The sequence below is a fragment of the Entelurus aequoreus genome, linkage group LG05 (genome assembly GCF_033978785.1).
Source record: "Entelurus aequoreus isolate RoL-2023_Sb linkage group LG05, RoL_Eaeq_v1.1, whole genome shotgun sequence".
NCBI lineage: Eukaryota > Metazoa > Chordata > Actinopteri > Syngnathiformes > Syngnathidae > Entelurus > Entelurus aequoreus.
This window is the reverse complement of record NC_084735.1, coordinates 27,783,762-27,808,613: the sequence shown is the minus strand read 5'-3', so window position 1 is coordinate 27,808,613 and position 24,852 is coordinate 27,783,762. Positions and strand designations below refer to the sequence as shown.

The 24,852-nt window shown below is 39.9% G+C and overlaps 2 protein-coding genes across 3 annotated transcripts in view; one reads left to right on the top strand and one right to left on the bottom strand.

The window, feature by feature from the left end:
* The first annotated feature begins 13,403 nt into the window (after positions 1-13,403).
* On the top strand, positions 13,404-19,407 carry LOC133650392 (protein C1orf43-like). The gene is made up of 7 exons (XM_062047565.1): positions 13,404-13,752; positions 13,819-13,920; positions 13,993-14,101; positions 17,496-17,549; positions 17,614-17,780; positions 17,842-17,900; positions 17,978-19,407. Exons 1-7 carry the CDS (start codon positions 13,672-13,674, stop codon positions 18,183-18,185), a joined length of 780 nt encoding a protein of 259 aa, XP_061903549.1. The 5' UTR covers positions 13,404-13,671; the 3' UTR covers positions 18,186-19,407.
* An 814-nt stretch (positions 19,408-20,221) lies between these two features.
* Positions 20,222-24,852, bottom strand: part of tuft1b (tuftelin 1b) — a 43,439-nt gene continuing 38,808 nt past the window's right edge. For both annotated transcript variants that reach the window (XM_062047563.1, XM_062047564.1), the window contains 4 exons: positions 24,066-24,171; positions 23,892-23,975; positions 20,838-20,932; positions 20,222-20,763 (listed from right to left, as the gene is read on the bottom strand). In XM_062047563.1, coding sequence (XP_061903547.1) covers positions 20,691-20,763; positions 20,838-20,932; positions 23,892-23,975; positions 24,066-24,171 — 358 coding nt within the window. In that variant the 3' untranslated portion in view covers positions 20,222-20,690. The remainder of the gene's footprint in view (positions 20,764-20,837; positions 20,933-23,891; positions 23,976-24,065; positions 24,172-24,852) is intronic.

Sequence of the window (24,852 nt, the reverse complement as noted above, 5' to 3'; positions counted from 1 at the left end):
CGCGTGACGTCAATGGTTGAAACGGAAGTATTCGGACACATTGTATCACAATACAAACAGCTCTGTTTTCATCGCAAAATTCCACAGTATTCTGTGTTGGTGAATCTTTTGCAATTTGTTTAGAAGAAAGCTGTAGGTGGGATCGGTGTATTAGCGGCTGGCTGCAGCAACACAACCAGGAGGACTTTGAGTTGGATAGCAGACGCGCTATCCGACGCTAGCCGCCGACCGCATCGATGATCGGGTGAAGTCCTTCGTTGCGCCGTCGATCGCTGGAACGCAGGTGAGCACGGGTGTTGATGAGCAGATGAGGGCTGGCGTAGGTGGAGCGCTAATGTTTTTATCATAGCTCTGACGAGGTCCCGTAGCTAAGTTAGCTTCAATGGCGTCGTTAGCAACAGCATTGCTAGGCTTCGACAGGCGGCACAGCATTAACCGTGTGGTTACAGGTCCAGTGTTTGGTTCGGTGTCTCCTGATAGTAGTATTGTTGATCTTCTGTCCATCCTTCCAGTCAGGGGCTTATTTATTTTGTTTCTATCTGCATTTAAGAACGATGCTATCACGTTAGCTCCGTAGCTAAAGTGCTTCACCGATGTATTGTCGTGGAGATTAAAGTCACTCTGAATGTCCATTTCACGTTCTCGACTCTCATTTTCAAGAGGATATAGTATCCGAGGTGGTTTAAAATACAAATCCGTGATCCACAATAGAAAAAGGAGAAAGTGTGGAATCCAATAAGCCCTTTTACTTAAGTTACGGTCAGAGTGAAAAAAGATACGTCCTGCACTGCACTCTAGTCCTTCACTCTCACGTTCCTCATCCACAAATCTTTCATCCTGGCTCAAATTAATGGGGTAATCGTCGCTTTCTCCGTCCGAATCGCTCTCGCTGCTGGTGTAAACAATGTATCATACTTGATCATTTCGCGATATTGCCATATTTTTGCTGAAAGAATTTAGTAGAGAACATCGACGATAAAGTTCGCAACTTTTGGTCACTGATAAAAAAAGCCTTGCCTGTACCGGAAGTAGCGTGACGTCACAGGTTGAAAGGCTCCTCACATTTCCCCATTGTTTACACCAGCAGCGAGAGCGATTCGGACAGAGAAAGCGACGATTACCCCATTAATTTGAGTCAGGATGAAAGATTTGTGGATGAGGAACGTGAGAGTGAAGGACTAGAGTGCAGTGCAGGACGCATCTTTTTTCGCTCTGACCGTAACTTAGGTACAAGCTGGCTCATTTGATTCCAAACTCTCTCCTTTTTCTATTGTGGATCACGGATTTGTATTTTAAACCACCTCGGATTCTATATCCTCTTGAAAATGAGAGTCGAGAACGCGAAATGGACATTCACAGTGACTTTTATCTCCACGACAATACATCGGCGAAGCACTTTAGCTACGGAGGTAACGTGATAGCATCGGGCTTAACTGCAGATAGAAACAAAAGAAATAAACCCCTGACTGGAAGGATAGACAGAAAATCAACAATACTATTAAACCATGGACCTGTAACTACACGGTTAATGCTTTCCAGCCTGGCGAAGCTTAACAATGCTGTTGCTAACGACGCCATTGACGCTAACTTAGCAACGGGACCTCACAGAGCTATGCTAAAAACATTAGCTATCCACCTACGCCAGCCAGCCCTCATCTGCTCATCAACACCCATGCTCACCTGCGTTCCAGCGATCGACGGAGCGACGAAGGACTTCACCCGATCATCCGTGCGGTCGGATAGCGCGTCGGATAGCGCGTCGGATAGCGCGTATGCTATCCAAGTCAAAGTCCTCCTGGTTGTGTTGCTGCAGCCAGCCGCTAATACACCGATCCCACCTAAAGCTTTCTTCTTTGCAGTCTTCATTGTTCATTAAACAAATTGCAAAAGATTCACCAACACAGATGTCCAGAATACTGTGGAATTTTGCGATGAAAACCGAGCTTTTTGTATTGGATACAATGTGTCCGAATACTTCCGTTTCAACGATTGACGTCACGCGCATACGTCATCATACATAGACGTTTTCAACCGGAAGTTTAGCTGGAAATTTAAAATTGCACTTTATAAGTTAACCCGGCCGTTTTGGCATGTGTTGCAATGTTAAGATTTCATCATTGATATATAAACTATCAGACTGCGTGGTCGGTAGTAGTGGGTTTCAGTAGGCCTTTAATGATTTCTCACAATAAATATATATAGAAACAGATAAATATCAATATGCAACACTTTATTTTTATATTTTCTCTAAGTGCACATTTTTCAAATTGAACATTTTCAAATGATCACTTCTAAGACAGTCTTGTGAAATCACAATATCCCATTTTAACTAGCTAGCTACTAACATTTTTTAACAAATCATGAATTACTTTGCACCATGTTTGTACAAATAATAACTCATGTAAAATACAAAAGTCAACTCTCAAATGTTTAAATAAATCATGTCACACTTTGAACTGGACACCAAATCTGTTATCTGTTTCTTTGTCAATTAGTGGGAAGCCTGGCATTGCATGCTGTTAACTAGTGTGTTGTACTCTGGTGTGTAACTTGACACTGCAAGTCTGAGTGAGTCTTGCAGATGTGCATCAGTGAGGCATGTTCTGTGTTTGTTCTTGATGAAGTTCATGTCAGAAAAGGCTGATTCACAAAGATAAGTTGAACCAAACAGGCTTGCAACCTTCATAGCTGCTGCACATACACCACTGTACTTTTCTGTGTCAACAAGGCACCAAAAGTTTGGTGCAGCCTCGTGGGCTTTGAGGTGGAGGTCACTTTGCAGTGTTACAATTTCAATCTCCACCTGTTCAGCATATAATAATAAATGATAAATGGGTTATACTTGTATAGCGCTTTTCTACCTTCAAGGTACTCAAAGCGCTTTGACAGTATTTCCACATTCACCCATTCACACACACATTCACACACTGATGGCGGGAGCTGCCATGCAAGGCGCTAACCAGCAGCCATCAGGAGCAAGGGTGAAGTGTCTTGCCCAAGGACACAACGGACGTGACTAGGATGGTAGAAGGTGGGGATTGAACCCCAGTAACCAGCAACCCTCCGATTGCTGGCACGGCCACTCTACCAACTTCGCCACGCCGCATCCAGGCTAAATGTTGTTGCACTTAACTGCTCAGCAATGCATGATATGTCCACGTTCATGAGAGGATTAGAAATGAACGACACACATGGCTCAAGCTGATCCAGGTCACAAAACCTGTTCTCAAACTCTTGCCCAACTCTGTTTATGACCTGAGAGTACTTTTCTGCAACTTTGTCAAAAGCCTCAGATGCAGAAGCATTGTCTTTCAGCACCATCTGCACAGAGGAAAAGTGCAGCACTTTTTTTCTCTGTAAATGCCAGCTCACTGGTAAGTACTGCTATTTGAGATATTTTTAGAACAGGCCAGCGGGCGACTCATCTGGTCCTTACGGGCTACCTGGTGCCCGCGGGCACCGCGTTGGTGACCCCTGAACTAAATAAATCTCAAATAAAGTACAATTTACTCGAGTACAATGAGTTACTGTCATCTGGCAATGTTTTAATTGATTGATTGAAACTTTTATTAGTAGATTGCACAACAGTACAGTACATATTCCATACAATTGACCACTAAATGTGTACAGCTCTGGTAATGGGTACATTCGCACCCACTTGCACAAATGTACTTTAAAATGTAACAATCAAAATAAATATGACTTTTTTTTTGTTTACTAGGGCATGCATATGTAATATGCATTAGTTTGACCATTTAAAATCAACGATGATAAAAAGGAGATGCTTGGAAACAGCATAAAAATGCCCCCAAAACTTGGAAAAACGCGATTCATTGCGTTACTTTTTGGCGTAACCATCATGAGCGTTCTGTTCAGGTACAAACCCCGTTTCCATATGAGTTGGGAAATTCTGTTAGATGTAAATATAAATGGAATACAATGATTTGCAAATCATTTTCAACCCATATTCAGTTGAATATGCTACAAAGACAACATATTTGATGTTCAAACTGATAAACATTTTTTTTTGTTGCAAATAATCATTAACTTTAGAATTTGATGCCAGCAACATGTGACAAAGAAGTTGGGAAAGGTGGCAATAAATACTGATAAAGTTGAGGAATGCTCATCAAACACTTATTTGGAACATCCCACAGGTGAACAGGCAAATTGGGAACAGGTGGGTGCCATGATTGGGTATAAAAGTAGATTCCATGAAATGCTCAGTCATTCACAAACAAGGATGGGCGAGGGTCACCACTTTGTCAACAAATGCGTGAGCAAATTGTTGAACAGTTTAAGAAAAACCTTTCTCAACCAGCTATTGCAAGGAATTTAGGGATTTCACCATCTACGGTCCGTAATATCATCAAAGGGTTCATAGAATCTGGAGAAATCACTGTACGTAAGCAGCTAAGCCTGTGACCTTCGATCCCTCAGGCTGTACTGCATCAACAAGCGACATCAGTGTGCAAAGGATATCACCACATGGGCTCAGGAACACTTCAGAAACCCACTGTCAGTAACTACAGTTGGTCGCTACATCTGTAAGTGCAAGTTAAAACTCTCCTATGCAAGGCGAAAACCGTTTATCAACAACACCCAGAAAGGCACTGGTCCTGAGCTCATCTAAGATGGACTAATACAAAGTGGAAAAGTGTTCTGTGGTCTGACGAGTCCACATTTCAAATTGTTTTTGGAAGCTGTGGATGTCGTGTCCTCCGGACCAAAGAGGAAAAGAACCATCCGGATTGATATAGGCGCAAAGTTGAAAAGCCAGCATCTGTGATGGTATGGGGGTGTATTAGTGCCCAAAACATGGGTAACTTACACATCTGTGAAGGCGCCATTAATGCTGAAAGGTACATACAGGTTTTGGAGCAACATATGTTGCCATCCAAGCAACGTTACCATGGACGCCCCTGCTTATTTCAGCAAGACAATGCCAAGCCACGTGTTACATCAACGTGGCTTCATAGTAAAAGAGTGCGGGTACTAGACTGGCCTGCCTGTAGTCCAGACCTGTCTCCCATTGAAAATGTGTGGCGCATTATGAAGCCTAAAATACCACAACGGAGACCCTCGGACTGTTGAACAACTTAAGCTGTACATCAAGCAAGAATGGGAAATAATTCCACATGAGAAGCTTAAAAAATGTGTCTCCTCAGTTCCCAAACGTTTACTGAGTGTTGTTAAAAGGAAAGGCCATGTAACACAGTGGTGAACATGCCCTTTCCCAACTACTTTGGCACGTGTTGCAGCCATGAAATTCTAAGTTAATTATTATTTGCAAAAAAAATAAAGTTTATGAGTTTGAACATCAAATATCTTGTCTTTGTAGTGCATTCAATTGAATATGGGTTGAAAAGGAATTGCAAATCATTGTATTCCGTTTATATTTACATCTAACACAATTTCCCAACTCATATGGAAATGGGGTTTGTATATTTATTTTATATTTTGATAAAATCATCATATTTATGTATTACTAAATTTAAATAGGTATTGATCAATCTTTAAGCTGTGTGTATTTGATTTCAGTTTGCTTTTGACATCTTATTTAGAATTGTAGTTGAAACTTTTACAACCTTGTGTTGCGCTCATGATGGCGTAACCAAACTAGATTTCATTTAATGATCTTATTTTGAATATTTATTCCCTTTTTTACATTTAGTATATTTAAATATTCATTTATAAACATTGAATACATTTCAAATATCAATAAAATGCAATAGCCTTCATCTTATAAGGTAATGTTTAGTTACACCAAGTCATGAGCGTAACACTAAACTTCATCACTTTGACTTGTAATATCTCTAATTCTGGTGGTGTTTTATGCTTTTTTCTTTTTGGAACATGTACTATACATATAATACAATAAAGTCCCATATAAAATGATGTGGGACACGTTGGGAAGACTATCTCTCCCGGCTGGCCTGGGAACGCCTCGGGATCCCCCGGGAGGAGCTGGACGAAGTGGCTGGGGAGAGGGAAGTCTGGGCTTCCCTGCTTAGGCTGCTGCCCCCGCGACCCGACCTCGGATAAGCGGAAGAAGATGGATGGATGGATGGATAAAATTATGTTTATAGCAATACTTGAATTTTGCCTTTGAAAGTAATACTCCAATGTCCATTAGTGGAGCTGTACACAAATGGTAACACCCGAATAAGTTTTTCAACTTGTTTAAGTCGGGGTCCACGTTAATCAATTCATGGTAGCTTCCCTGCTGTCATAAGTATGAAGAGATTAATCTCTTTATACCACAGGTGTCCAATGGAATGCACTCCCAACAGGTGTAAAAGAAAGTGCATCTCTATCCTCCTTCAAAACCGCACTAAAAGAACACCTCCAGGTAACTACAACCCTAGACTAACACCCTCCCCCCACCACATCCCACCTCCCTGGATTGTAAATAATCAAATGTAAATAATCGAATGTATATATTTGTTTTAATGCTTTCTGAGCTCACTATGTTCACTGCTCGCTGTACATATTATACCAAGTCAGACCTACACTGTTTCAATGTCCATTTCTCAGATTATATAATTGTTGATGACTGGAGTGCTGATATCAACCAAACCTAACCCCCCCGCCCCAACCCCCTCCACAGCCCACCCCCCAGAATGTAAATAATGTAAATAATTCAATGTATATACTCTGATGATTAACCTGTGTGATGACTGTATTATGCTGATAGTATATATTTGTACCATGAATTGTTTAACGTGGACCCCGACTTAAACAAGTTGAAAAACTTATTCGGGTGTTACCATTTAGTGGTCAATTGTACGGAATATGTACTGTACTGTGCAATCTACTAATAAAAGTCTCAATCAATCAATTAATCAATCAATCAAACAACTTGTTTAAGTCGGGGTACACGTTAATCAATTCATGGTAGCTTCCCCACTGTCATAAGTATAAAGAGATTAATCTCTTTATACCAGAGGTTTTCAAACATTTTCCAGCGAGGGCCACATAGAGAAAAATGGAAGGATGCGAGGGCCACTTTTATACATTTTGTATATGAAAAATACTCAACCCAAAACAACGTAGGTGAACATATGCTAACATTTGAAAAACACTTCTACATCTTAGCTTTGTGTTATAGGTAACAAAGCAATAAAATCATTCATCCATTTTCTTCCGCTTATCTGAGGTCGGGTCGCGGGGGAAGCAGCCCAAGCAGAGAAGCCCAGACTTCCCTCTCCCCAGCCACTTCGTCCATCTCCTCCCGGGGGATCCCGAGGTGTTCCCAGGCCAGTCATGAGACATAGTCTTCCCAACGTGTCCTGGGTCTTCCCCGTGGCCTCCTGCTGGTCGGACGTGACCTAAACACCTCCCTAGGGAGGCGTTTTGGTGGCATCCTGAGCAGATGCCCGAACCACCTCATCTGGCTCCTCTCAATGTGGAGGAGCAGCGGCTTTACTCTGAGCTCCTCCCGGATGACAGAGCTTCTCACCCTATCTCTAAGGGAGAGACCCGCCACCCGGCGGAGGAAACTCATTTCAGCCGCTTATACCCGTGATCTTGTCCTTTCGGTCATAACCCAAAGCTCATGACCATAGGTGAGGATGGGAACGTAGATCGACCGCTAAATTGAGAGCGTTGCCTTCCAGCTCAGCTCCTTCTTCACCACAACGGATCGATACAGCGTCCGCATTACTGAAGACGCCGCACCGATCTGCCTGTCGATCTCATAATCCACTTTTCCCTCACTCGTGAACAAGACTCCTAGGTACTTGAACACCTCCATTTGGGGCAAGATCTCCTCCCCAACCTGGAGATGGCACTCCACCCTTTCCCGGGCGAGAACCATGGACTCGGACTTGGAGGTGCTGATCCTCATCCCAGTCGCTTCACACTCCGCTGCAAACCGATCCAGTGAGAGCTGAAGATCCTGGCCAGTTGAAGCCATCAGGACCACATCATCTGCAAAAAGCAGAGACCTAATCCTGCAGCCACCAAACCGGATCCCCCCAACGCCCTGACTGCGCCTAGAAATTGTGTCCATAAAAGTTATAAACAGAATCGGTGACAAAGGGCAGCCTTGGCGGAGTCCAACCCTCACTGGAAACGTGTCCGATTTACTGCCGGCAACGCGGACCAAGCTCTGACACTGATCATACAGGGAGCGGACCGCCACAATCAGACAGTCTGATACCCCATACTCTCTGAGCACTCCCCACAGGACTTCCTGGGGGACACGGTCGAATGCCTTCATGATTATTTTAATAATGGTTTTATTTGTATTTATGTTAACTGTGCTCTAAAGTAAGCTTGTATTTACTAATATTGCTATTGTACCGTCAACTGAAACAATTTTGAGGGCCTTTAGTACACTCAAAAACATAATGTCTCACAAGAAATTTGTACACTTTTTCATCGGAAATCATCAAAGACTGTATAAAGTAAGACACTCAGGTTGTCGGCCATTTTGGTTTTCAGGTCCCATTTTTGGGGGATTTGGTCCCGTTCAATTTTTCATAGTTTTTTGTCCAAATTTGGGACCGGTTTAGTTTGTCTATAGAATGGGTCGCGGGCCAATAAAAAATGAGCTGCGGGTCGCAAATGGCCCTGGGCCGTACTTTGGGCACCCCTGCTTTATACTCTATAGCAGGGGTGTTCAAATGTTTTCCACTGAGGGAGTTGAAGCACGCAAAGGTCATTTTGATAGAATGTACAACAATTCTTCTCTACTAAAGAGGAGATTTATAACCTTAGAGGGAAATCTAATTTAAAACATTTGTATGCACGTACAACACTTAGAACCTTTAGCATATCAGTATGTGCAATTAAATTAGGGAATGGATTAAGTAGAGAAGTTAAACATTGTACTGATATGATCCAGTTTAAGAGGTTGTTCAAATTAATAGTGCTTACAAAGTGTCAAGGCGGGGACTATGCTGTGCTTGTTTTCCCGAGATGCAAGTAAAGCTGGATCGGACATGGCTTAGGTGTGAGTACATATTTATTTAAACACTAACAAACTACACAAAAGGAAGCAAACAAAAGGCGCGCACAATGGCGGAGAACAAACTTGACTAATGAAACCAAAAGACTAGCACAAAGGCAATTAACTATGAACACGAAACAAAAACACTTACTATGGCATGGCATGGCATGAAGCATTAACTATAGTAACAGGACTATCATGGGTAGCAGAGGTAGTATGGTTGATGTCACCAGGCCAATTAACAGAAACAGACAGGCTTAAATAGCAGTGACATGATTAGTGACAGGTGTGCGAGTGCAAAGCGTGAGACAGGTGCGTGACGAGGACAGGTGAAAACTAATGGGTAGTCATGGAAACAAAAACAATGGAGCGTAAACAGAAACTAAAGAGTCCAATAACTAAAAAAAACAAAACATGACTAAAACAAAACATGATCACACAGACATGACACAAAGTACAAAGAAGAATTATGAGAAACACTTTCAACCTTCTTGAAAATAAGATATTCTTCCTCTCAGTATGTGTATCATGACTGACTTAATTATATATTACTGTTGTATTAATATTAATTAATATTAATATTAATATTACTGCTGTATTAATCATTCACAGATGTCATTGTGCCACAAAAAGAAGTCAGTAAACAAATATATATATTTGTAAACGCTCTGAAGTGGGAAAGAGGCAGGATTAAACATGCTTTGCTCCTTCCTACTCCTTTTCGGACATGATGTAAAGTGAAATGATATGAAATTGTGTTATGTATTATGCTGTAAGTGTGTTCATGTTCGAAATAAACTAAAGAAAGAAAGAAAGAAAGAAAGAAAGATATATTTAATTTTCAAAACCAATACAATACATTGACCTTTAGGGCTCCCCTCAAGTTTGGTCGTGGGGACCCGGAAGAGTCTCAATCATAAAAATGTTAAAAATAAGTCATGTATTTTTATTTACTCAACACTTAAATCTCAAGATCAACTTCAGGTCTACCTGTCAATATAAAGTGGGGGAAAAAAAGTTGTATGTCCTTTTTGTGAAAAAAAAACCCTGTACACTATGGCAAAAACACAAAATAAGCAATACACCAGGGGTCCCCAAACTGCGGCCCGCGGGCCGAATGCAGCCAGCCACTGCCCAAAATTCGGCCCGCGGGAAGTCTCAAGTTGTTTTTTTTAATTTGTCCGACCGCTTCCATGTTAGCTACCTCTCTTTGTATATAATGTCTATTTTCTGCTGGATCTACTCTCTATTTTATGCTGCCCTTTTTTGTTGCTGCAGCTGTTACATATAATGTAATGCTGTACATCATCAATCAATCAATCAATGTTTATTCATATAGCCATAAATCACAATCACAACGATCATCATGATTTAGACACATCAGGGGTGTCCAACTCATTTGAGCTCAGGGGCCGCATGGAGGGAAATCTGCGCACACGCGGGCCGTACTATTAAAATCATGGCATTGAAACTAAAAAATAAAGACAACTTCAGATTGTTTACTTTGTCTTACTTTGGCCAAAAATAGAACAAACACATTCTGAAAATATGACAATAAAAGTATAGAAAAAAATACCCGGCAGCAGTAAAGTTTAGAATGAATGCACCCTTAAAAATGTGGAATATTTGATGTGAAGTAATTGGAGCCCTAAATAGGTCAGTAATTCATAATAACATTGATTAGAATGTAATCTTATTTTTTGAGCAATGACAGTTTAAAAAAGAATCCCACAAAAAAAAAAACACTTGGGGTGGCGTGGCTCGATTGGTATCAATTTAGGGGTTCCAAGTTTGATCCCCGCTTCCCCCATCCGAATCACTGCCATTGTGCCCTTGGGCAAGATACTTTACCCACCTGCTCTCAGCGCCACCCACACTGGTTTCAATGTAACTTAGACAATGGGTTTTTACTAAAGATGTCCGATATTATTGGCCGATAAATGCTTTAAAATGTAATATCGGAAATTATCGGTATCGGTTTCAAAAAGTAAAATTAATTACTTTTTAAAATGCCACTGTACGGAGTGGTACATATCCGGTAAAACACCGACGTAGGCTAGTATACTCTGGACTGAAGCTGTGTGCCTTCTTTGTTTTTGCAGCTGTTGTTTTGAGGCATGTTTAGAAAAAAAATTAAAATAATGCACTTTGTGAAAGTCAAAGTATAGTATTTCCCATAGTTGTAATGGGTATCAGGATTATCTCAGGGAGAGTGTGTCCCAAATTCCAAACTGTTTTGAGGCATGTTAAAAAAAATAATGCACTTTGTGACTTCAATAATAAATATGGCAGTGCCATGTTGGCACTTTTTTTCCATAACTGGAGTTGAAGTTATTCTCTTATTTAGGAAAACCTTGTTTTTGATTGATTGATTGAAACTTGTATTAGTAGATTGCACAGTACAGTACATATTCCGTACAATTGACCACTAAATGGTAACACCCGAATAAGTTTTTCAACTTGTTTAAGTCAGGGTCCACGTTAATCAATTCATGGTCAAGTTATATTGTTTAATGTATCCAGCGGGGCATCACAACAAAATTAAGCATAATAATGTGTTAATTCCACAACTGTATATATCGGTATCGGTTGATATCGGAATCGGTAATTAAGAGTTGGACAATATCGGAATATCGGATATCGGCAAAAAAGCCATTATCGGACATCTCTAGTTTTTAACTATGTAAAGCGCTTTGAGTCACAAGAGAAAAGCACTACATATATATAAATCACTTAACTAAAATTATTGGGTATCCAAAAAGGACACACTCATAAAAGTGTTTAAAAAAGACATCGATTTTATTAGATTTTTACTTTCAACACTCAAGTCTCTCTAGAGACTCGAGAGCCGCGGGTTGCTGACCCCGCTCTAGACAAACTTCAGATCCATCCGTTAATAATAAGTTTGTATTATTTTCTTCATGGTTTTTTCAGTTGTTTTATGCCCTTTTGCCAAAGAACACTTAGATTTTTATACAGCAAACACAAAATCAATCCATCCATCCATCTTCTTCCGCTTATCCTAGGTCGGGTGGCGGGGGCAACAGCCTAAGCAGGGAAGCCCAGACTTCCCTCTCCCCAGCCACTTCGTCCAGCTCCTCCCGGGGGATCCCGAGGCGTTCCCAGGCCAGCCGGGAAAGATAGTTTTCCCAACGTGTCCTGGGTCTTCCCCGTGGCCTCCTACCGGTCGGACGTGCCCTAAACACCTCCCTAGGAACCACCTCATCTGGCTCCTCTCCATGTGGAGGAGCAGCCGCTTTACTTTGAGCTCATCCTGGATGACAGAGCTATTTCTAAGGGAGAGCCCCGCCACTCGGCGGAGGAAGCTCATTTCGGCCGCTTGTACCCGTGATCTTGTCCTTTCGGTCATAACCCAAAGCTCATGACCATAGGTGAGGATGGGAACGTAGATCGACCGCTAAATTGAGAGCTTTGCCTTCCGGCTCAGCTCCTTCTTCACCACAACGGATCGATACAGCGTCCGCATTATTCTTATGCTTTCTGATCTCTCTCTCTCTCTATGTCCACTATTTGCTGTACATATCCTACCAAGTCAGTCCTACACTGTTCCAATGTCCATTTCTCTGATGATGCAATTGTTGATGACTGAAGTGTTGATATCAACCAATCCTAACCCCCCCTCCATATCCCACACCCCGGATTGTAAATAATGTAAATAATTCAATGTATATACTCTGATGATTATCTTGTGTGATGACTGTATTATGAAAATAGTATATATCTGTATCATGAATCAATTTAAGTTAATAATAATAATAATGATTAACCGACAAGTGTTTCTGTTTTCCCCTTTTATGCTGCTATTACGGTAATTGAGGGCGTCGCTGTCACGCCAATTTTCTTCCCATCACGAAAACCTTCCTAACCCCCATTTACTTCCGGGGTCATTTCCGCTTACGTCATTTCCTCTTACTTACGTCATTTCCTCTCACGTCATTGCCAGCGATCGATAAATCCAAATCTCCTGAAAATGGTGGTGTCACTGGATGATATTCGTCTTTATCTGTCCCAGGGGACTTATGTCAAACACCAGCAGGCTTCGCAACATTTCAAGCGGAGTGTTAGGGCCGCTGCTGCGAACTTCTGTCTTCGTGGTAACGTGCAAAAAATATCAATTAATATATAATACTGTTAAATGTCTGTACTACTTTAAATCAACATTATTGTTGAAACCATTTCACTAATATTAATTAATATATAATACTGTTAAATGTCTGTACTTTAAATCAACATTATTGTTGAAACATTTCAGTAATATTAATTAATATATAATGTTAAATGTCTGTACTTTAAATCAACATTATTGTTGATAATTCAGACGTTTTGTTAACGCTGTATTATAAAAAAGAGTCAAACGAAGTGCTATCGATCGCTGTCAATGACGTAAGAGGAACTGACGTAAGCGGAAATTACCCCGGAAGTAAATGGGGGTTAGGAAGGTTTTTGTGATGGGAAGAAAATTGGCGTGACATCGCCAACCCGGAAAGGAGGCAGCCATTACTAGGTCAAGCTAGCTTAGCCGCACGTCCGTCTACCTAAACAACAATAACATTTTATGTTACAGGTATAACATAGCTACAACATGATGGCTTGAATAATAAGACGACAATTAATTCAGGTGCACGCCTGAAGGCCAATGTCGCTTCGAAGAACATGGTATCATTTAAGATAATGTAGCTAACTCGTAGGTAAACATGACACCTGATGTAAAGATGGCAGATTCATCGCCGCTATCAGGGGTGAACGTGGTGTTGGTGATGGCGTATGGCAGCTTGGTGAGTCCGACACAATGTAATTGTCGCGCTATTAATAACACTGATCAATAAGTGTATTGTCGACAGGTGTTCGTGCTGCTCTTCATCTTCGTTAAAAGGCAAATTATGCGCTTTGCGATGAGATCACGCCGCGGCCCTCACGCACCAATCGGGCACAATGCGCCCAAGGTAACAAAACAAGTAAACAACCAAAGGCGCGTCATAACTAAACAGTGTTGATATATAACGTATTTATTTCAGGGTTTGCGTGAGGACATCGACTCCAGCCTGTCCAAAGTTCACGACATTCGGTTTGAACCTCGGCTTCTTCTGGAAGAAGACGCCAGGCTGGGGCATGGATCACAAATGAGTGAGTACAGAGGGAAAAAAAAGTGCAAATATCAATATTAAAGATACCAGATCGATACTAACATGATGAGATAAACGATATTCAGTTGTGTTTTTCTGTTTTATTCAGATTATAATGCGATTCACTGGTTGATTGATTTATTGATTGAGACTTTTATTAATAGATTGCACAGTACAGTACATATTCCGTACAATTGACCACTAAATGGTAACACCCCAATAAGTTTTTCAACTTGTTTAAGTCGGGTCCACGTTAATCAATTCATGGTATACATATACACTATCAGCATAATACAGCCATCACACAAGTTAATCATCAGAGTATATACCGTATTTTTCGGACTATAAGTCGCAGTTTTTTTTCATAGTTTGGCCGGGGGTGCGACTTATACTCAGGAGCGACTTATGTGTGAAATTATTAACACATTACCGTAAAATATCAAATATTATTTAGCTCATTCACGTAAGAGACTAGACGTATAAGATTTCGAGGGATTTAGCGATTAGGAGTGACAGATTGTTTGGTAAACGTATAGCATGTTCTATATGTTATAGTTATTTGAATGACTCTTACCATAATATGTTACGTTATAGGCCTACTGAAACCCACTACTACCGACCACGCAGTCTGATAGTTTATATATCAATGATGAAATCTTAACATTGAAACACATGCCAATATGGCCGGGTTAACTTATAAAGTGCAATTTTAAAATTCCCGCCACACTTCCGGTTGAAAAACTCCTTTGGATATGATTTATGCGTGTGACGTCACAAAATCCATGGAAGTGGTTGGACCCCATCGGACCCGATACAAAAACCTCTTGTTTTCTTCGACAAAATTCCACAGTATTCTGGACATCTGTGTTGGTGAATCTTTTGCAATTTGTTTAATGAACAATGGAGGCTGCAAAGAAGAACGTTGTAGGTGGGATCGATCGGTGTATTAGCGGCTAAGTACAATACTTACAGCAACACAACAAGGACTACTTACTACGCCTAGCCGATGCTTGCCGCCAAACCCATGGAAGAAGTCCTTCCTCGCGCCGTCGATCGCTGGAACGCAGGTGAGCACGGCTGTTGATGGGAAGATGAGGGCTGGCTGGCGTAGGTGGAGCGCTAATGTTTTTATCATAGTTCTGTGAGGTCCGGTTGCTAAGTTGCTAAATTAGCCTTAGCGTCGTTAGCAACAGCATTGTTAAGCCTTACCAGGCTGAGAATTTTTACACATGTTACATGTACATGGTTTAATAGTATTGTTGATCTTCTGTCTATCCTTCCAGTCAGGGGTTTATTTCTTTTGTTTCTATCTTCATTTGAGAACGATGCTATCACGTTAGCTCAGTAGCTAAGTGTGTCACCGATGTATTGTCGTGGAGATAAGTCACTTTAAATGTCCATTTCGCGTGCTCGACTCTCATTTTCAAGAGGATATAGTATCCGAGGTGGTTTAAAATACAAATCCGTGATCCACAAGGAGAGAGTGTGGAATCCAATGAGCCAGCTTGTACCTAAGTTACGGTCAGAGCGAAAAAAGATACGTCCATCACTGCCTCTCTAGTCCTTCACTGTAACGTTCCTCATCTACGAATCTTTCATCCTCGCTCAAATTAATGGGGTAATCGTCGCTTTGTCGCTCCGAATCTCTCTCGCTCCATTGTAAACAAAGGAAAATTGTGAGGAATATTACCTCCTGTGACATCACGCTACTTCCGGTACAGGCAAAGCTTTTTTTATCAGCGAGCAAAAGTTGCGAACTTTATCGTCGATTTTCTCTACTAAATCCTTTCAGCAAAAATATGGCAATATCGCGAAATGATCAAGTATGACACATAGAATGGATCTGCTATTCCCGTTTAAATAAAAAAAATTCATTTCAGTAGGCCTTTAACATACCAGGCATGTTCTCAGTTGGTTATTTATGCGTCATATAACGTACACTTATTCAGCCTGTTGTTCACTATTCTTTATTTATTTTAAATTGCCTTTCAAATGTCTATTCTTGGTGTTGGGTTTTATCAAATACATTTCCCCCAAAAATGCGACTTATATATGTTTTTTTCCTTCTTTATTATGCATTTTCGGCCAGTGCGATTTATACTCCGAAAAATACGGTACATTGAATTATTTACATTATTTACAATCCGGGGGATGGGATGTGGAGGGGGTTGGGGTGGGGGGGTTTAGGTTTGGTTGATATCAGTACTTCAGTCATCAACAATTATATCATCTGAGAAATGGTAAATGGGTCGTACTTGTATAGCACTTTTCTACCTTTTTTAAGGAACTCAAAGCGCTTTGACACTATTTTCCACATTCACCCATTCACACACATTCACACATTCACACACTGATGGCGGGAGCTGCCATGCACGGCGCTAACCAAATGGACATTGATTTGGATTCTGATAAAAATCACTGAATTATATTTTTTTAAATTTATTTTTTATTAATCAGTCCAACAAAATAATAACACAATAACACCATAATAACACAATTCCAATTCCAAAACCAAACCCGGCCCAGCAACATTCAGAATAGCACTCAACAGAGCAATTGAGAGGACACACAAACATGACACAAAACAATCCAAAAGTAGTCAAACAAAAATAAATATCAGAATCAGAAATACTTTATTAATCCCTGAGGAGAAATTAAACTTTTCAGCACAATCCCATTCAAGATCAGACAAACATTACAGGGAGACAGAACAGGATCGCTGACGGGTCTGCCAACTTCCGGCGCCCCTTACAAAAAAGGTCAGAAACAGGTAAACAAGGGGGTGTGTGAGAAGAAAAAAATCGGTCTAAGCCTGGGCCCCTGAAGAGGGGGTCCAGACTGAGGCCTAGGGAAAAAAACAACCCATAGCCATGCACATCTCCTTCTTACATGTGTGTAACAACAACAACAGTATCAATATTATTACGAATTCCAACATAGCAGTGATTAGCAATCCCTCATTTAAATTATCATCACAGCCATTTATAAAAAAAATCAAATAAAAACATTGAAAAAATGAACAATAGTGTCACAGTGGCTTACACTTGCATCACATCTCATAAGCTTGACAACACATTGTGTCCCAATATTTTCCACAAAGATAAAATAAGTCATATTTTTAGGTTAATTTAATAGTTAAACACATTTTAATAATGGACCCCATATTCCAATATATGACTCATTATTATCTAAATTAAATGCAGTTGTTTCTACTGATATCATCTCCATAGCTTGTGTATACCAACCAGTCAGTATGAGTTGGACTGATTGAATGATATTGAAAAATGTCCAAATAAAAAGTATTGTTGTCGGTGTTCCTGGCCCTTTATTTACTTGGTGCCTGATCGTTGGATGCATAGCATGTCATGTAATGTTAATTCATTGATCTCTTGAAGGTTGCTATAACTACCTGTATCGAATGAAAGCCCTGGATGCCATTCGTGACTCAGGTAAGAGATGAATCCACTACTTTACGTCTTCATTACCTTCTAAATTGTCTCTCCTAATCCACAGGTATTCCACTGCAGGACATATGCAACACTCCCACTGCTTTCACGGGGAGAAACTTCCGGAACTGGCTGCTGGAGCTTCGAAATTCCCACTCCCTGATCAAGAGCAGCCGGAGCGCGCTGATCGAGCGCCTGCTGGAGGGCTACGACAGTGCCCGCCATGGCACCGGGGTGTGTATTGTACACCGTGGTGGATGCAGGCATTAGAAACTATATTTTATCGTCATTTCAGGTGTTTGGAGAAGCAGAATTCCTTGAATACCAGCAGGCGCTCAATGAATTAGCTGATGTGTAAGTATTTGTTGCTGTAAAACATTCTATTATGTGGATTTTACATGAAATCAACCAACATTTCTGTCCCATTTTAGTGTGAAGGCCTACTCCAGCAGCACCAGCCTGGACCAGCACCACCAGTTGGCAGCCAAAGACCTGACAGGTTCCACGGCCCGTAACACCCCGTCCACCATCCAGGTCACCTACCTGCCCTCGGCCGGGCCGCGCAGCAAGAGGCCCAAGCACTTCCTGGAGCTGAAGAGCTTCAAGGACAACTACAACACGCTGGAGAGCACTTTGTGACGCCGTGTTTTCTTGACTTGTACAATGCAACCTCGCTAGATGAGTGCTTGTGGACACATTTTCAAAGACTAGGAGAGCCGGACTTCTACTTTCACTGTTATTCTCATTTTGTATATAATGTTAAAATGTACATTAAATCATAAATTAAGCAATACGTTTCCTCTAAATGACCCTATTTAAGGACCTGCTGCAAAAACATGTCAAATGAACGTTTTGCTTCCAAGTACCAAAGTAAAATGTGCCAAAAACAGCAATTTTAAGCATGGAACACAAATACTGTACTGTTTTTAAGGACCTACTGTAAAAACCCTCACCAAAGAGCATCTATAAGAACAGTGCTGTACTACTTTTAAAAGCCTTGCGTAAAAATCCTAATCAAAGATTGTCTATATGACAAGAATGTCCTATTTTTAGGATTGTACTGCAAAAAAAAAACACTTGGCAAAGATCCTATGCTGTTATTACAGATATACACTACCGTTCAAAAGTTTGGGGTCACCCAAACAATTTTGTGGAATAGCCTTCATTTCTAAGAACAAGAATAGACTGTCGAGTTTCAGATGAAAGTTCTCTTTTTCTGGCCATTTTGAGCGTTTAATTGACCCCACAAATGTGATGCTCCAGAAACTCAATCTGCTCAAAGGAAGGTCAGTTTTGTAGCTTCTGTAACGAGCTAAACTGTTTTCAGATGTGTGAACATGATTGCACAAGGGTTTTCCAATCATCAATTAGCCTTCTGAGCCAATGAACAAACACATTGTACCATTAGAACACTGGAGTGATAGTTGCTGGAAATGGGCCTCTATACACCTATGTAGATATTGCACCAAAAACCAGACATTTGCAGCTAGAATAGTCATTTACCACATTAGCAATGTATAGAGTGTATTTCTTTAAAGTTAAGACTAGTTTAAAGTTATCTTCATTGAAAAGTACAGTGCTTTTCCTTCAAAAATAAGGACATTTCAATGTGACCCCAAACTTTTGAACGGTAGTGTACTACAAAAAAAACCGTTAAAAATTCTCTAAATAATTGGTTGTGTAACTTTTTTCACCATGTAATTGGCTGTCCAATTACCACCGTAATGACCAACATTAAAATACAGTATTCATGAGTGTTCTTTAAAACAAGGCAGAGGTTTTATTTAACATTTAATATTGTCGGCCACTGTAACATTACACAGTTTGAACAGTAACACTGTTTGAATAAAGGAAAATAAAACACTACAAGTGATTTTTTGGTGTACCACTTGATGGAGCCCTCGTACCACTAGTGGTACACTTACCGCAGTTTGAGAGCCACTGCTCTAAATGACAGTTTTTAGGAATCTGAAGCAATAATGCTACTCAAAAGTCTTCTATATGACACATGTGCTCTGCTGTTTTTAAGGACAAGTTTCAAAAAAAAAAAAAAGATCCTCTAAATGTCAGGAGGGCTATGCTGTTATTATGGATATACTAAAAAAAACAGTACGTAGTCAAACATCCTCAAAATAACGGGAGTACTGTGTAGTTTTTAAGAATCTGATGCAAAAACGCTAATCAAAGATCTACCACATAACAGGAGTATGCTGCTGTTTAAAGGATCTACTGTAAAAAAAAAGTGAATCAAAGATCCTCTATTTGATAGGCAATTTTTAGGGTTGTACTGTAAAATACCCTGGTCAAGTATCTTCTATATGACACGACTGCGCCGCTGCTTTTAGGAATCTACTCCTAAAATATTAAGTCAAAGATAAAATGAGCATTTTGTGTTTTTTAAGGACCTACTGCAAAAACAATTTGAAAGGGCTCTTCCCAAAAATGTCAGTCAAAAGATTACGCACAAGCTCTCTGCCGTTTCCAAAGACCTACCTGCAAGAAATTAGAGTTAAAAATCCTCTATACGACAGGAGTGTTTTGCAGATTGCCAGTTAACTACAGCACTGAGTGGACAAGGTATTGAAATGTTTTGAATGAATCAGAGTTGTGTTGTGTATCTTTTTGTCCACTAGGTGGCAGTGCAAGGCTCTGGCTTGAAGGTATTTCCAACTAAGTGCGGTTTTTGAAATACACTTTATTTATTTAGTCATTCATTTGACACAATACAAGTAATCAGACACACTGAACTGCAATATCTACAAAGTTTACATTAAATATGACTACACTCTCACACTATTGACGGTGTCAAATACGCGCTCATTAAATATGCATAGCAGAAACTTGATACACTATTTAGAAGTCGTTACCAAGTGCCTAAATAAATATTTTCCTGATTAAAAAAAATATTTAAAAAAGTGTAAGCATGATAATTATTGTATAGATGGTTATTTAAAGTTAAGGGCAATTGAATGGCCTCTGTCAGCAATGATATGCAAAGCACTGCGGAGGTTGACCTTTGAACCCTTGAATCGTTTGGATTCCAGTCTTGTAGAAAAATCGTTTCTCCAACTATTTCAACTAGTTCTATGTATTGATCGTACGTACATTTACACATTTTTGACTCATGGTTCCCGTCTTTGCCGTTTACGACTTGATCTCGATGACTTTGATGAAGGGGAGGGACTTGTTGCTGTGTGTGGATGGCGTCAGAGGTTTACTGCGCAGAGAGAAGGAGGGAAGGTGATCATCTTGGCGTGAACATGGCAAGGTAGGAAGAGGAGTGGAGCGCACCTGTAAACGATCACTGGCTTGTTCTCGGCGCATTTGAGAGGCGGAGGTTTCTGGCCCGACAGGAAGTAGTCCATGTGGTCATGCATTTCTCTGTTCTGTCGGTCGAAATAGTTTGAAAACATGAGAAAAATATGTTTGAAGATGAACATGTATAGCAGGGGTCACCAACCTTTTTGAAAGCAAGAGCTACTTCTTGGGTAGTGATTAATGCGAAGGGCTACCAGTTTGATACACACTTCAATAAATTGCCAGAAATAGCCAATTTGCTCAATTTACCTTTAACTCTATGTTGTTATTAATAATTAATGATATTTACACTTAATTGAACGGTTTAAAAGAGGAGAAAACACGAAAAAAAAAAGACAATTAAATTTTCAAACATAGTTTATCTTCAATTTCGACTCTTTAAAATTCAAAATTCAACCGAAAAAAAGAAGAGAAAAACTTAAAAAAAGAATTTATGGAACATCATTAGTAATTTTTCCTGATTAAAATTAATTTTAGAATTTTGATGACATGTTTTAAATAGGTTAAAATCCAATCTACACTTTGTTAGAATATATAACAAATTGGACCAAGCTATATTTCTAACAAAGACAAATCATTATTTCTTCTAGATTTTCCAGAACAAATATTTTAGAGTAAATTCAAAAGACTTTGAAATAAGATTTAAATTTGATTGTACAGATTTTCTAGATTTGCCAGAATATTTTGTTTGAATTTTAATCATAATAAGTTTGAAGAAATATTTCACAAATATTTTTCGTCGAAAAAACAGAAGCTAGAATGAAGAATTAAATTAAAATGTATTTATTATTCTTTACAATAAAAAAAATATATACTTGAACATTGATTTAAATTGTCAGGAAAGAAAAGGAAGGGATTTAAAAGGTAAAAAGGTATATGTGTTTAAAAATCCTAAAATCATTTTTAAGGTTGTATTTTTTCTCTAAAATTGTCTTTCTGAAAGTTATAAGAAGCAAAGTAAAAAAAAACAAAACAATTTATTCAAACAAGTGAAGACCAAGTCTTTAAAATATTTTCTTGGATTTTCAAATTCTATTTGAGTTTTGTCTCTCTTAGAATTAAACATGTCGGGCAAAGCGAGACCAGCTTGCTAGTAAATAAATAAAATTAAAAAAATAGAGGCAGCTCACTGGTAAGTGCTGCTATTTGAGCTATTTTTAGAACAGGCCGGCGGGCTACTCATCTGGTCCTTACGGGCTACCTGGTGCCCGCGGGCACCGCGTTGGTGACCCCTGATGTATAGTATATAGGTAGCTATGCACAGGTGACTTTTTAACAGTTATGTGTCCCTAAAAAAAATACAACCAAAATCCTGCCCAGGCTTATCGATAAATGATAAAATAAAGCTCTGCCAACTATCATTTAGGAAGAAAAACAGCCCAGGCTTCACTACATATCTTAAAATAAAGCTCTTGTCAACTGCCAGTCAGGGAAAAAAAGATTCATGCCCAGTCTTCGCTACACATCTAAAAAAACCCTCTGCCAACTGTCAGTAAAAAAAACAAAAAACAAAAACAGGCTTCACTACACATCTTAAAATAAAGCTCTCTCAATCGTCGTCAGAAAAAAAACCATTCCCACCAAGGCTTTGCTACACATCCTAAAATAAAGCTCTCCCGATTGTCAGTCAGAAAAAAAAATCCCCCCAGGCTTGGCTACACATCTTGAAATAAAGCTCTTCCAACTATCACTCAGAAAAAATATTTCCGCCCAGGCTTCACTACACATCTTAGAATAAAGCTTTGCTAACTATCATATAGGGGAAAAAAACGCCCAGGCTTAAAGCTCCTGTCAACTGTCAGTCAGGGGAAACAAGATTCCTGTGCAGGCTTCGCTACACATCTCAAAATAACTCTGTCAACTATCAGTAAAAAAAACAAAATCCCACATAGGCTTCACTACACATCCTAAAATAAAGCTCTCCCAACTGTCTTCAGAAAATAACCCATTCCAACCCAGGCTTTGCTACACATCTTAAAATAAATCTCTCCAATTTTCAGTCAGAAAAAAAAAATCCCCCCAGGCTTGGCTAGACATCTCAAAATAAAGCTCTTCCAACTATCACTCAGAAAAAATATTCCCGCCCAGGCTTCACTACACATCTTGAAATAAAGCCCTGCCAACTATCAGTCAGGGAAAAGAAAAACTAATCACGACCAGGCTTTGTTATACGTCTTAAAATAAAGCTCTGACAACTATCAGTCAAAAAACAAATATAAAAATCCCACATAAGCTTCACTACACATCTTAAAATAAAGCTCTAAACTGTCGTCAAAAAAATAACCCATTCCTACTCAGGCTTTGCTGCACATCCTAAAATAATGCTCTCCCAATTGTCAGTAAGAAAAAAAATAATCCCCCCAGGCTTGGCTACACATCTCGAAATAAACCTCTTCCAGCTATCACTCAGAACAAATATTTCCGCGCAGGCTTCACTACACATCTTGAAATAAAGCCCTGCCAACAATTTGCTGTTTGTTTGTTTTCAGCGAATATGCTAGCATGACATCGCTGTTCCAATGTGAGTGCCACGTTGGCACAATATGCTAATGTCGCTCACGTTTGTGTTCTCAATTCTTTTCTGTCATGCTCCCCAACCTACTCAGTGGCCTAGCAGTTAGAGTGTCCGTCCTGAGATCGCTAGGTTGTGAGTTCAAACCCCGGCCGAGTCATACCAAAGAATATAAAAATGAGACCCATTGCCTCCCTGCTTGGCACTCAGCATCAAGGGTTAGAATTGGGGGTTAAATCACCAAAAATGATTCCCGGGCGCGGCCACAGTTGCTGCTCACTGCTCCCCTCACCTCCCAGGGGGTGATCAAGGGTGATGGGTCAAATGCAGAGGACAAATTTCACCACACCTAGTGTGTGTGTGTGGCAATCATTGGTACTTTAACTTTAACACTATGGAGTACCTGGTAATATGTATTTATGTGATATATGGCATCTATTAGATTGGACAAGTGCACAGTTTGTATGTAGCTAATTAGTATTAAAGCTACAGACACGGACAAAAAAAGCACTGACCTCAGCTTCCAGAAAGGCCACCTTTTCCTCCAGATCCTTGATGAATCGATCTCTCTCCTGGAGAACAGTGCGGGAGTTCTGCAGCTGTCAGAGCACAAAGACACAAACATGACGCCATTGTTCCATTTCCTCCCCATCCGAATCAATAATCCTCCATAACGGCTTCCTGAGTACCTGTTCAATCATGTGTCGCACTTTCCTCTGTTGACTCTTCAACATGTCGTCCAGGTGATGGATCTTCTCCTTCAGCACGGCCACCTCCTTCTGCAGCTCGTTGCACCTGCAAGCACCTGTTCGTTAGTGTTTGTCTGTTTTTTTCTATGAAAGTCTTGTTTTACCAAATTGTTAATTTAAGTTAAGTTAATTATATTTGCTATTACTTTTACCATCATATATGTACATGTCGTATTTGCTGATGTTGCTCTATTGTTGTTGTTGTTGTTGTTGTGTTTGCTGTTGTTGTTTTTGTCTCTCTGTCTAATCCCCCTCTTGTCCCCCCAATTTCCCCCTCTGTCTTCCTTTTTTTCTATTTCTATCCCCTCCTGCTCCGGCCCGGCTGCACCAAATGATAATATAATTACATTTAATAAATTCAAATACAAATAAGGCAACAAGAGAAGTATCCTACACTTCTCTTTTGTAAAGTAAATCTGAACAGTCGATATGGGCATCTACATCAACTATATGATTTGCCTGAGAAGCTGGACAGGACAAAAAAAACAACAAAAAAGTTATGTTAAAGAGGTTCATTTAGCCTACTAATGTGTATTTATAAATAGTTGATTTATATAGGCTAGTAAGGTAAAGTTTTGTACCTGACAAGTCAGGTACAAAACTTTACCTTACTAGCCTATATAAATCAACTATTTATAAACAAAAAAGTTAATTATATTTATATAGCGCTTTTCTCTAATGACTCAAAGTGCTTTTACATAGTGAAACCCAATATCCAAGTTACATT